Here is a 13,844-nt window from a genome sequence, read left to right on the forward strand (position 1 = left end):
GAAGCCGCCCTTCTGATGGAGAGAGCTGCCGGCTGAGAGGAGCCTCACCCTGCACCTCTGACCACCAACTGATGATGGCGTTCATCTCGGGAGCTGATTGGCCCTTCAGCGGGAGGCGGCATCCCAGCAGGGAGCCCCTGGGCCCTGTGGTTCTGGATGTGGCTGGGGAAAGGCTCAGCTCTCCCTGAGAGAGACGCGTCTGCTGTCTGGTCCCCTCTGCACCTGCCCTTAGCATGGCGTGTCCGCGGCTCCCCAGAGGCTCCTGCGTGGCCGCTGTGATGGTGACGCTGATGGTGCTGAACCCGCCTGTGGCTTTGGCCAGGGACACCCGCCGTAAGTGCACAGCCGGGGTGCTGCTGCCAGGGGGGGGGGCAGGGGCAACTTCCTCACCAGCAAAAGTCCCTTAAAAGTTAAATGTTTTATGCAACCACTTATTTTTTATCAGATAAATCTCAAATTATTTTCACGCACACATGCAAAAGGAGCCCGGATTCTGATCCTGTGTATGAGACCTGTACACGGGGCCTCCACTTCCCTGCAGGGGAAACCTCTCCAGCATCACACCACATTCCCTCAGGGGCTCGAGAGACTTAGAAAGCATGAAGTTAATCTAATTCCCCAGGCAGCATGTATGGTACACACTCTGCCTTTATTATGTGGAGAGACAGCAGAATAAAAAGGAAGGTATATCTGAAAAACTACAAGGAGTTTAGGGAAATTGGAAGGGCCTCTATTAGAAGATAAAGCAGACATTGTAGTATACACCTGTAATCCCAGTACTTGGGAGGCTGAGACAGGAGGGTCTCAGGATTGAGGATAGCCTCAGCAACTTAGTGAGGTCCTCAGCAATTTAGCATGACCTTGCTTCAAAAAAAAAAAAGAGTACTGGGGATGTAGCTGGATTGAATTTCAACACACACAGAAAAGAAAAAGAAAAAGAAAGAAAGAAAGAAAGAAAGAAAGAGCAAAGAAGAGCCCATGTTTTGTCTTCACTAGAGTCCATCATTAGATGTATGAGGACTCACCCAGCGGTCGCCTCCATCATCTTCTCCATCTCCCTGAACTCCGATGTTCCTGCCGCCCGTGTCCTGGGCTGCATTCCTTTTGTGGGAGTTGAGCGCAGAGGCTTAGACTTTTCAGAGAGCTGTAGTCAGTGCCTTTAGTGACTTGAATGACTGTTATAACTGCGATTGGGTTTCCTTGTGCCGCCCAGGCTGGCTGAGCACTTGGGCTCAGTGGATGCTCCGGCCCCAGCCTCCTGAGAGCTGGATTATGGGTGCACCACTGTGCCCGGCTTCTGTCTCTATGTTGACTCTTTTGTTACTACCAGTTTGTGTGATTTTTTGCTATATCTCCATGTCTCTGGCTTGAGCTTACACGATGAGATTCAACCACCATGGGATAGAATAAATGCAAGTCTATTTTTGTACATAAAGAATCGTCAAAATTGTTTCATATGGTTCAAAGTCTACACCCTCAACAGGATACAGAGAGAGTGTGAAGTTTGTCAAGGTGTCATGGGGCTGAAAGTCAACAAGATTTTGGGTCTTTCCCCAAATTTCATAGGTTCCCTTATTGTGCCCTCTGTTTCCCTTAATCAGTCATGTTAGGTTACCTAAACTTACCGTTCTTTCCCAGTCTTTCCCCAGATACCCCTGCCCTGGGCTCCGCGGGGCTCAGTCCCCCGGAGGCTGCCATGACCCAGTGCAGCCTGAGCCTTCCCAGGCTGGAGGTCACGCGGTGCCCGCAGCTCTGTGTCTCAGGGCCTGGCGCGCTCTCCTGGACCCGCTAAGGCACTGCTTAACGCGGCCTCGGCCCTCTGGTTCCTCTGAGACTTGCCTTAGAGGGGGCTCTCTGTGGTAGCTCTGTACACGCAATAAGTCTCTTCCTGGGCCCCCAGGCTGCCCAGCATTATCTAATCTAATAATCCAGGTGGAGACCGCCATGCCCCCAGCCATGGCATCCTGTGCATGTGCAGAATTAGCACCTCGTGGAAAATGAGCACATTTCCTTTTCAGAAACTCTTGGGGCCAGATGCGCTTTGGAAGTTAGGATTTTTTTTTTTTTTGGAATTGAGAGAGTTAGTTTTTCCTTCCCCAGTTAATTACTGAACACTTCCAGTGAGAAAATGAGCAGTGACCTGTACCTAAGCACGTGAATATTTCCATACTCCTCCTATGAAATTCTATTATTTTACAAATACTATTATTGGCGCATTGTAATTATACACCAAAGTGGTACAAACACAGGTGCAGTCAGCCTTCGGTGTTTTCCCGTGTGTCCCCCCTGCCCGGCCCCGTACGTGTCTGTGGGGTTGGTGGTGATGCCTCCATATAGGCATGGCATGCTTGAGCCGTTCCCTTCATCAGCTCCCCTTTCGCCTCCTCTCCTCCCCCCCTCCCTCTGCACCGTCCTCCTGGTCCCTTATGCATCCGAGGTCCCTGTCGTTTCCTATTTTCTCTCTGGCTTCCACATAAGAGAGAAAACACACGACCCATGCCTCACTTAGCATAACAATCTCTATTTCCATTTATTTCCCCGCAAATAACATAATTTTGTTCTTTTTTATGGCAGAGCAAAATTTCATTGTGTGTACGTACCACTTTTTTGGTGTTGGTACAGGGGACTGAACCCAGGGCATTCCACCTCCAAGCTAAACTCCCAGTCTGATTTTTTAAAAAGTTTTTTAAACAGGGTCTTGTTGGGTTGATGAGAGTCTTATTGCTTGCTGAGGCCATCTTTGAAACCATGGTCCTCCTGTCTTAGACCCCAAGTACTGGGATTACATGCATGGACACCACACGCGGCCGAGTACCACCTTCTCCCACCCACTCATCCGTTGATGGACACCTCGGTTGGTCCCATAATTTGGCTGTTGTGAATTGTGCTGCATAAACGCTGATATGCATGTATCACTACAGTACTCTTACTTTGATTCTTTTGCAAAAATACCCAGGAGTGGTATAGCTGGGTCACATGCTAGTTCCATTTCTAGTCTTTTGGGAACTTCCATATTGAGCTTTTTAGTGGTTGTGCTAATTTGAAATCCCAGTCTTATGGTATAAAGAGAATAAATAGTACCCCAAATTAAAAGCAATAAGATAATAAATAGTACTCTAGTACATTTTCATAATAATGTAATGGCAAATCAAATGATGGGAGAAACATAGAATAAGATCTAGCACATGTTCTTAAGGCAGATTTTCACCAATATTTCATGTCTATGGCTCACATTAAGCTAAACCTAAGCTCATAGGTAAGCCTACCTGTCACATCTGATAGTCTGAGGATCTCTGAAACTTACATCAGTGTCACTAATGTCGTTGCCAGCAACCTGCGTGGGCCTTTCATGATTTGCTAATTCTACTTCCCTAGGTCTGGTTCCCTCCACACGCCCCTCCCGTCCACGCTCACACCTGATGGCGAGGCTCATGGTGGCACAGTCACAGACGACATGAACCCTGCTCTGCTTCCTCCCCGAGCCTCTCCGCTCCTCCCCTCCTCTCCCCTCCAGTCCCCTCCACGACTCCTGGCCTCTCTTCATCTTAATGGAGTCTCTTCCTTTGTTCTCTCTGGCTGGTACATATGAGAAGAGACACCGGCCCTTGATTTCTGGGTCAGGCTGGTCTTGCTTAGCATGGTGTCTTCCAGTTCCCCCCATTTTCATAGAAATGGCACGATTTTATTAGACTTTATGGCTGAGTAATACTCCACCGTGTGTATATATTACATTTTCTTTATCCATTTATCTGCTGAGGACACGTGGGTTGGTTCTGTAGCTTGGCTATCATGAATCATGCGGCTACAAACATGGCTATGCAGGTACGGTGCAGCTCATGATCTCAGCGAACAGACTCTCAAGACACAGAGCAGCTCTCTCTGCGTTTCCATCTAAAGAGATGCCCGGGGCCACCGCAGCGTCTCTCTGAGGGGCTACAGTGGTCTCCATCTGAGCCGCACAGTGGATCGTCCACGAGACTAGGGCGCCTCCAATCTCCCTGCGTTGTCTTTAAGAACCACTCAGCCTGAACTCTCAGGTCCCCACTACCCAGTCCCCAGCACTCCGGCGATGCCCGACAGGGCCTCATGGTCAGTGCCCAGGGCTTTTGCCTCCACTGTGGGCGTCACAGACCTTTCCCGGGAGGCCCCTCTCACAGGTAATGGATGCCCTTGTCTCCACAGCCCGTTTCTTGGAGCAGGCCAAGAGCGAGTGTTACTTCTTCAACGGGATGGAGCAGGTGCGGTTCCTGGAGAGACACATTTATAACCAGGAGGAGTACGTGCGCTTCGACAGCGACCTGGGGAAGTTCCAGGCAGTGAGCGAGCTGGGGCGGCTGGTGGCCGAGCTCTGGAACAGCCAGCAGGACCACCTGGAGCAGGAGAGGGCGTCCGTGGACTCCTTCTGCAGACACAACTACCAGGTCGGGGAGAGCTTCCTGGCAGGGCACAGAGGTGAGCGCAGGCCTGCGCTGGACAGCGCCGCAACCCTGCGGAGCGTGCACGTTGTGAGCGGCCCAAGTGAGGACAGTCCATGTCAGGGTGTGCGGCCCTCGAGGTAGTGTGTGACTGTGTGTGTGACAGGGAGGAGCCCGTGCCTGTGTGTGAGAGGTGACTGCAACCCCGAAGAGAAGGAGGAGGGATGGGGTGAGGGGATCTTTGGTAGCCCCTGGGGGGAGAGAGGTGCATGGTGGAGTGGCCATGTGGGAGGCTGGCCGCAGAGGAGACCTGGCTGTGTGTGTGTGTGTTACTGGGGATGGGACCCACGGGCATTCTATCTCCGAGCTACACCCCAGCCCTATTTTTATCTTTCCTTCCTTCCTTCCTTCCTTCCTTTCTTTCTTCTTTCAGTACTGGGGATGGAACCCAGGGCCATTTCATCTTTGAGCTACACTCCAGTTTTATTTTTTAGTCTTTTAATTTTTGAAACAGGTTCAAACTGAGTTGTGGAAGTCCTCACTAAGTAGCTGAGGCTGTCTGTGAACTGCAATCCTCCTGTCTCAGCCTCTCAAATGCTGGGATCACAAGTGTGTGCCCACACCCAGCTGAAACCCTGCTTCTGACTAATGATAGACACCTGGGGAGGGGAAATTCAATGCAATGGTTCCTTGGTGTAGGATTCAGCCCCCAGGAGATTCCTCCCCTGCCCCTAACCCCTCCACCACGTCTCCCCAGTGGAGCCCAGGGTGAGCGTGTACCCCACAAGGACGGAGCCCCTGCAGCACCACAACCTCCTGGTGTGCGCCGTGAGCGGCTTCTACCCAGGCCGCATTGAAGTCAGGTGGTTCCGGAACGGCCGCGAGGAGGAGGCCGGCGTCGTGTCCACGGGCCTGGTCCAGAATGGAGACTGGACCTTCCAGACCCTGGTGATGCTGGAGACGGTTCCTCAGAGCGGAGAGGTCTACAGCTGCTGGGTGGAGCACCCCAGCTGGCCGAGCCCCATCACCGTGGAGTGGAGTGAGTACACGCCTCCTGACCGCGTCAGTCCACCAGCGAGAAGGGACTCAGTTTACCCCGAGGGCCAGGCCTCTCCTCCATAACCGTATTTCCTTCACTCTGGGTCCCCTCTCCTTTGGTGCACGTCACGTTGGTGGCCTGGATAGTTTCTGCAAACACCCTCCCACTGGGGGAGCAGTGGCGGCCACCTGTCATGGGAGGGGCCGTCACGCAGGGAGCCGTCCCTGACATCCCGGCTGTGGTCCCCATGATGGCTGCAGACCCTGTCTCCCACTGCACTCGAGCTTCTGCTGTGGCTGGTCTGGCATCTGCTGTGATCTGAGGACAGGGGCCTTCCTCCCCTCTGGGGGGACAGAATGTGGTAAAGTGGGGGCGCATATGTGTTTGTGTGTGGAGTGTCCACATCGTCCTCTAAGTTACTGTTTCTCTCGATAATGGATGAAAATCAGGACGGGAGGCCCATGGCGTCCCAGCCCTGTCCTTTAGCTCTTCCGTCAAGACAGGCTGGAGCGCTGGGCGCCGCGTGGCCAGGCGCTATCCCGGGCCTGGTGTTTACGTGAGCTAAGCAGGAACCCGTGGCTACTCAGGGGTCTTGACTGCAGGTTGCCGTCCGCCTCTTCCTGTGGCTTTGCTCCAGCTCAGAGTGCTGAGCGCCTGGGCCTCAGGGAGAGACGGTGTTTCGGGTGAGTCCCTGACCCCGGCTCCTTCCCTCAGGGCCACAGTCGGCGTCCGCCCAGAGCAAGGTGCTGAGTGGAGTCGGGGGCCTCGTGCTGGGGCTGCTCTTCCTTGAGGCCGGGCTCCTCGTCCACTGCAGGAGCCAGAAGGGTGAGCTTGGCAGCCAGGACCCTCCGTGCCTTTTCTGGGGGAGAAGCAGGGCGTTGCTGAAGGTGGTTCTCAGGATGCCAGTGCGCCGTGGGAAGCCCTTCCTTCTACAGGGGCCTCGGCTTCCTAGAAACTCACCAATCAGCGGCCTGTGGTGCTGCGCTGGAGTCCAAGGGGCAGTGGGTCTATGGCTAGAGATGGATTAGCCTCGAGGTCCTGGTTGAGAGTCTGGGGCCAGCGAGGAGCCGCTGCACACTGGGCGTGCGCCGGAGCTTCCCAGGCACAGGCTCTGGGTTCTGCTCCCTGTGCCCTGGCTGCTGCGGGCGGGGGTGTCAGAGAAGTCTCAGTGGCAGGGGTGAGGCTGGGGACGGGAGGGTCGGACAGTTTTGCCTCCGTGTTTTAAAGCCTGTGTCTTCCCTCCTGTTTCACAGAACACTCTGGACCTCAGCCAATAGGTAATGACCTTTAGTCCTATTTTACAGATAGATTTGCTTTCTCTACAACATAAGGTAGAGGGGACAGCACCTGAGACCAAAAAATAGAGGAAGACTTTGGGTCCATTATCTGATCAGGCCGTGCGCCTTCAACTGTCTTCCCCCATGCGATTACGGCTCTGCTCCAATTCTTGGTGGCCGAATTATGGAACCAACCTAGGTGTCCATCAGCAGACGAAGGGATTACAAAATTATGGAATATACACACCATGGAATTTTACTCAGCAATAAAGAGCAAAGTTATATGATTGCAGGAAAATGGATGGGCTGAGAACATATGTCAAGTGAGACGAGCCAGTCAGGGGAAGTGAGGGTCCTGTGTGGTCCCCTATGGGGAGCTGGAGTAATGAAGGACTGCAGATGATGGGAGGAGGCCCAGGAGGGAGGAGGTGACTAGGGGAGGGGGGTGGAGAGCTGGAGTAATGAAGGACTGCAGATGATGGGGAGGAGGCCCAGGAGGGAGGAGGTGACTAGGGGAGGGGGGTGGAGAGCTGGAGTAATGAGGTACAGAGGACTGCAGATGATGGGAGGAGGCCCAGGAGGGCGGAGGTGACTAGGGGAGGGGGATGGAGAGCTGGAGTAATGAGGTACCAGAGGACTGCAGATGATGGGAGGAGGCCCAGGAGGGAGGAGGTGACTGGGGGGGGGTGGAGAGCTGGAGTAATGAGGTACCAGAGGACTGCAGATGATGGGAGGAGGCCCAGGAGGGAGGAGGTGACTGGGGGGGGGTGGAGAGCTGGAGTAATGAGGTACCAGAGGACTGCAGATGATGGGAGGAGGCCCAGGAGGGAGGAGGTGACTAGGGGAAGGTGGGGATGGAGGGAGAATTAATGTAGAAAGCTCTTCCGTTGATGTTTGTGCGTGTGTGAGCCTCCAGTGCCCACCTCAGTATCCTGTGAGGGAAGGAGGGAGCGGGGAGCTCTCCGGGCACCATGTGCATGGGCGTCACTGTCATTCTGATCTGCATTATGATGGATACGACCCTGCGCCACTAAAAGTGCTTAAAAATAAACAGAAGGCTGAGCTCTGCAGGAGCAGCGGCTCAGGGAGACGTGGGAGTCTGGTCTCCTCTCCCTGCAATGCCAGCACGAGGGCCCCAGAGGGGACGGGCGCCCTCGCAGAGCTGCGTGTGCAGACACCACTGCCCTGTCTCCTGCAGGACTCCTGAGCTGAAGTGATGGAAACAAGACTAAGGAAGGGCCTGGCGGCTGCCTGTCCTGCTTGGCCCTCGATCCCCCAGAGACAGCGCGGGCTCAGGGCTGCCTCCTCCTGTCCTGTGACCCTGAAGAACGTCCCTGCCGGTTGCTTCCTTGGCCTGACCCAACCTGGAAACATAACACAGACCACAGGGCCTTGTCTCTATTCTCTTCTGTGCTCTTTGTATGCAGATATTACTGCCGCCTGTGTCTCAACTATTTCGTGTCACAGTATTTTATGGTATTTTTATCATGCAAACATGAATTAAAGAATCTTCTACTCCATATAGTTTCAAAGTAGAAGTAATAAAAATGGGAGCTGGGCACAGTGGTGCACACCCGTAATCCTGGTGTTTGGAGGCTGAGACAGAAGAATCTTAGGTTTGAGGCCAGCCTCGGAAACTCAGTGAGACCCTCACTTAGGAAGATCCTGCTTCAAAATAAATAAGTAAACAGAGATGGCTGGCAGCATATGCTCCTGAGCTCAGTCCTTCCACAAAAGAGACTTAAATGAGTGTTACATTCTAGACCTAACTCATCCTTGATGGATCAAACAATAAACTAGAAAATATTGTCTTTTTAGAACTTAATATGTTCATATAAAATTTTGCAAGGAAAGTATGTTTTCCAAGGAAAGCAAGGATAACATGTGTTTCACAGGACTGTTGGGAAGTCTGGTAAAATACTGCACACATGTGACATGTCAGCGATTACCATCCTCTCACTTGACTAAGCAAAGCCCTTCCTGTACCCAGGGCTCTTATGATATATGAAATGGCTGTTTAATAATGTTTAACCCCATACCTCAGTTGTTATAAGTTGGTGAGGCCAGAGCCCAGCTATGCCCTTGAAAAATGACTCTTGGCTTAACACCTAGGACCAAGATAGAGGAATAAAGCCTCTGTGAAGGGGTAAATAAAGCCTCTGTGAAGGGTCTCCTTCACAAGCCCCCTCTGAGTTGAGCCAGGCAGGGCCTCTGGGGCAGCTGAGACCACAATAAAGCTCAAAACTGCTAGAGAAAAGAGAAACACGGCACAGCCCAACTGCTGGTCTGCGTCTGCATGCGGCTGACACCAGGCAGAACAAATTCCACACCCACCCCACCCTTCTAAAATTAACTTAGCGACTGTATAAAAGAGCTTGCGTGTTCTGGGCTGGGGGCTCAGACCCAGAGCTTTGCTCTCTGAGCCCCACCAGTGAATAAAGGGACCTGCTCTATCCTACTCCGGCCTGTTTCTTCTTCTCCATGGACCAAAACCTCCTGCAATCATGGATTGGGGAAACCGGTCTCTATCTTTGTTTTCTTGATACTGAGGATTGAAGCCAGGGACATTCTACCTCTGAGCTACATCCCCAGCCCTTTTTATTTATTTTGTAATTTCAAAACAGGATCTTGCTAAGTTGCTCAGGGTGGCCTTGAACCTGTGATCCTCCTATCTCGGCCTTTCAAGTACTGGGGTGACAGGTGTCTGCTGCCAAGCTCAAGAGAAACCTACATTTCTACACTCTCCCCCACACCGTGACCCTCATGCTGGTGACCCTGGCGGTCACCTCTTCCCAGCTCTGCTGTGCTGGAATTCCTGGATGTAGTTTTTGATGCTCGCAGGCCCAGGTGCCCCTCTGCAAAGCCACCTGCCTTCCCCGTGTGGCTCTTTCTTATCCTCTGCCTTAGGCACCACGAATTCCAAATGTCAAAGCTACAGGTTCAAGAAAAACCTGCTGTTGACGCTGCTGGAACAAGAAACCATCTCCACTGTGTCCAGCAGTGTGCGTTTCAGGCTCGCTGGTGACTGCTGCGGCCCGGCTCATCCTAACCAGGCCCTCATCACCCTCAGCCTCCTGGCATTTCTACACTCGGGCCTCATTGGCTGCCTTCCCTTCCCTGTATCTCTGTCTTCCCTAGTCTTCGGGTGGGGGTGCTGGGGCTGGAACCCATGGGCATTCTACCTCTGAGCTACACCCCCAGCCCTTTTTATTTTGAAACAAGGTCTCACTATGTTGCTGAGAGTTTTGCACAACGTTGAGGCTGGTCTTGAACCTGTGATCCTCCTGTCTCAGCCTCTTAAGTACTGGGATTACAGGTGTGTGCCAGTGTTCTTCTTGTGATTATTCTCCATCATGTTCAGTGTAAAATCTTAGCTGATGGCCCTGCGGGAACAGGCGGCCAGCCCCTTGAGGCCCCAGGCTGTAGCATGCACACCCGTCCACAGAGGATCGGAAAGGCAGCTGGTGGGGAGCAGCGGAGTGGGGAGTCAATCGGCTGGGAATGGGGCCAGAAAGAAACAGGGGCTCACCCATTTTGCCTTGGGGCTGTGCTCTGTTTGTGCGGGCTCCAACATCCCCAGGGAATTTCTGTCTGGAGTTTCAGAACCAGGGCTGATTCTGTCTTGGGTGTCACCCAGGGAGCCCTAGGCCATGAGCGGGGTCTGAGCACCAGGAAGCAGCTCCCCCTCCCGTTCTGAAGGTCACTGCGTGGCCTTGAGGGACTCTTCCCTTCTCTGGGTTTCTGCCTTCTCCTCAGCCAGAGGGGCCACCTGGGAGCCAGGCGCAGTGGCACACCTGTGATTCCAGTCCTTGGGAGGCTGAGGCAGAAGGATTGAGGTCTGGGGCCAACCTTATCAACTTAGGAAGACCCTGTTTTCAAAAGAAAATGAAAAAAAGGTGGGAGTATAGTTCAGAGCTAGAGCGCCCCTGGGTTAGGCCCCCAACACCCCCTAAAAATGAGGCGCTGGGAAGTGAGCTCCGGGAGCCCTCTTAGCTTGGACCTGCTGTTAGGTGAACTTTCTGCAGCTCCAAGTTGGCCTTCAGCACCACGGACAGTGGCCGCGCTCCTCTCCTGAGCTAAATCTGGCCTCAGCTCCATGCGCAGCTTGACCACGCCACTCCCAGGGTGCTGCCGCCCTGGGGTGAGTCCACGGCCACGCAGGTGCGCACCCCGCTGCCAGCTTGGACTTCACTCGTGTTCCTCCAGGTCCCTGTCACCTCCTCCTGCCAGAGTCTCCAGGCTGGGGTGGACTCCCAGCACCAATGACCGGCAGACCTAACAAATGTCACCCTCTAGCCTGTGATTTTACCTGGCCCAAAGTGAACACTCTGTGTGATTTATCTGATGAACAAGCTCTAGCACGATGGGACCTGCGGTATAGTGGCTGGGTGGGAGGGGACATTAAAGGATGCAATGGGGACGGCCTCCTGTCCTCAGTAGCCGTCCACTCAGAGTGCCGGGCTGGCCAGCACTCTGTCACTAGGACACAGCACTTGAGATTAAGTACTTATAAGAACAGTTTTAAAATTATTTTTTTTGTACTGGCAATTGAACCCAGGGGCATTCTTCCTCCAAGCTGCAACCCAGCCTCCTTTTATAGTTATTTATTGATGCAAAGTCTCCCTAAGTTGTTGAGGGGCTTGCTAAGTTGCTAAGGTGGCCTTGAACCTGCAATCCTCCTGTCTCAGCCTCCCAAGGACTGGGATCGCAGTCACACCAGATGGAGGGTGGTCTTTCCACAGTGACGTTTTCTCCTGTTTAGCGCAGTAGCAGGGGGCAGTCCTCTGAGGGACCTGACCTAAGTGTGGACCCTTCAGCACTTGCAAGTGTCCACGGGTGCTGGACAGGGAGCCAGATGGCCAGGGGTCAGAGGGAGATGGGAGATGGCAGCCTGGCTGGAGGGCTGGCATGGAGGGGCGATTCCCAAGGTGAGTTCCAGGCCCCCAGGTCCTGGTGTTTCCCTCCCAGGCAGTGAATGTGTGGTGAGCATTTCCTCCTGGTTCCTGAGGAGTCTAAGTAATGTTCTGAGCCAGGCGTGGAGGTGCACGCTTGTAATCCCAGTACTGGGGAGGCTGAGACAGGAGGATCGCAGGTTCACGGCCCCTCAGCAACTTAGCAAGACCCTGTTTCCAAATAAAAAATAAGAGAGGGCTGGGGGTGTAGGTCAGAGGTAGAATGCCATGGGCCCAATCCCCAGTGACACACACACACACACACACACACACACACACACACACACACACACTGTGCAGCCCAGGACAAACTGAAAAATACGAGGCAGACATTCGGGTCGTCCTCTTATTAGTGAACTGTCAGCTGATCAAGAATGGACGAGCGAATCCCAACAGTGTTGGGCAAATGATATGTAGACAGACTAGTTCCCAAAGAAGATATTTCAAAAGTCAAGAAGCTCAACTTAAGTGCTCAAACTCATCAATAGTAAAAAAGTGGACGTCAGACAACATGTGGTCACATATCGCTCCCCCAAATTGGGAGAACAGCGTGGCTTGTTTTAAATGGAGGACTTGCTTAGGAGATATCAAAAGAAGGGATTCTCTCATATGCTATACGATGACATTTGGAAATTATGTCTGGCAAAAGAGCGCACATTAGCTCACGCGAGTGAAGACATGGATAGTAGTGTGGGTAGCCCAGACTTCCACCTGAGGAGTGTACACCCTGGACAGAAGTCTCCATTTATATTAAATATCTATAGAGTCTACCATCTATCATATTTACATTAAGTAAACATTTATCCATTTAAATATCTATATACCTAACAGAGTTAGATAGGTGATAGATAATGTAAGTATATAGTCCCTATCACTATCTTTACATCATTTATATGAATAATATCCATCATCTCCCATAGCTCACTCCGATTCTCCCCACGGTACCAAGTCTAAGTCTGTAGGACTAGGTCTATTCCATCCCATTTGCCTCCGCGGCGCTGCTTGTATCATGGGGAAGAGAAGTAAGAATAGACCTCTTCCCTGGTCTCTTTGCCTCCAAGCTTCTGAACATGCCGCTCCCAGTTACGCACAGAATCATGAGTCAAGAGGTGGAGGCTGAGCTGAAGCCGCCCCGCGCGGTGGAGCCAGGGGGTTTTGGAGACAGGGGTTCTGGCAGCGGCCGGCCCAGGTGACCTCCGCAGCGGAGCCTCCCCGGGCTCCGGAGGCGCCGTGACGGCAGTGGGAATTCCCACAGGCTCCTGACCTTTTAGAGGTAAGATCTGCGCTTCCGGACTTGCTAATGGTTTTAAGGCACAATTCCTTATAACAGATCTAGTTTGGTGTAGAGTGCCTGCGGGGATTTCTGTTTCCTAACTGAACTCGGGCACAGCCCCCCTCATCTGTCAGCGTCAGCGCTTTGGAGATCCCCTCAAAGGAACAGGAAGTCAGAGGTCAGGAGAACGAGGAACCAAGAGACACTTCCCAATAGAAAGTTCTCCCCTAAGACAGAGAAGGGGACCGGAAGTCTTTTCTAACGACCCCTCCCATTTTTTTTTTTTTTTTAGCAATTTCATCAGGAGAGCCAATTAGCGGCTGAGGACTAAACATCATCATAAGTTGCTGAATACCACCTTGGGCGGAAGGGGCTGCTCTGACATGTAAAATGTCTTTAAATTGATCTCATGTTTACTAAGCAGCTTTGGAGAACAAGGCATTATGTGAGCCAGTGAAGGGTGAACAGAAGAAGTAGAGTACTTAATTTAAAAACCCTTTACTCCTGTATCATAATTCTACACCATGGCGAAGCTGGAAGGGATACAGCACACGTGCACAGAGCGCCTGCATAAGCCCCTCCCGACCCCCCCCCCAGCCCGTCCCAGGTGAGGGAGATTGGCAGTGGTGCCTTCAGGTGTGGACACGGCATCATCGGAACCTCCTCCCTCCACCTTCCTTTACCTCCCTCCCTCCCTTCCCAGTCCTCTTCCCTGTGCTACTGTCCTCTCTCCTTCTGTTTCCTATTTTCTCTCTAGCATCCACATGTGAGAACACAGAGGGATCGTGACGTTCTGTGGCCGGCTGACATACTTACCACTTTGTTTCTGAAGGAAGAATCGGTGGGTTTCAACCATAGAACCAGACTCTCAGCACCGACTGGCACTGT

General features: G+C 52.6%; 1 protein-coding gene across 1 annotated transcript; it reads left to right on the forward strand.

The window, feature by feature from the left end:
• Positions 1 to 233: 233 nt before the first annotated feature.
• LOC308273308 (HLA class II histocompatibility antigen, DRB1 beta chain-like) lies at positions 234 to 10,997 on the forward strand (the record flags this gene model as incomplete). Its single annotated transcript, XM_080710388.1, has 6 exons — positions 234 to 333; positions 4,183 to 4,452; positions 5,173 to 5,454; positions 6,169 to 6,279; positions 9,639 to 9,733; positions 10,836 to 10,997. The coding sequence occupies 6 exons, from the start codon at positions 234 to 236 to the stop codon at positions 10,995 to 10,997; spliced, it is 1,020 nt and encodes a 339-aa protein (XP_080566514.1).
• Positions 10,998 to 13,844: the final 2,847 nt, after the last annotated feature.

This window comes from Muscardinus avellanarius (assembly GCF_963383645.1).
Source record: "Muscardinus avellanarius genome assembly, chromosome: 14".
NCBI classification, from domain to species: Eukaryota; Metazoa; Chordata; class Mammalia; order Rodentia; family Gliridae; genus Muscardinus; species Muscardinus avellanarius.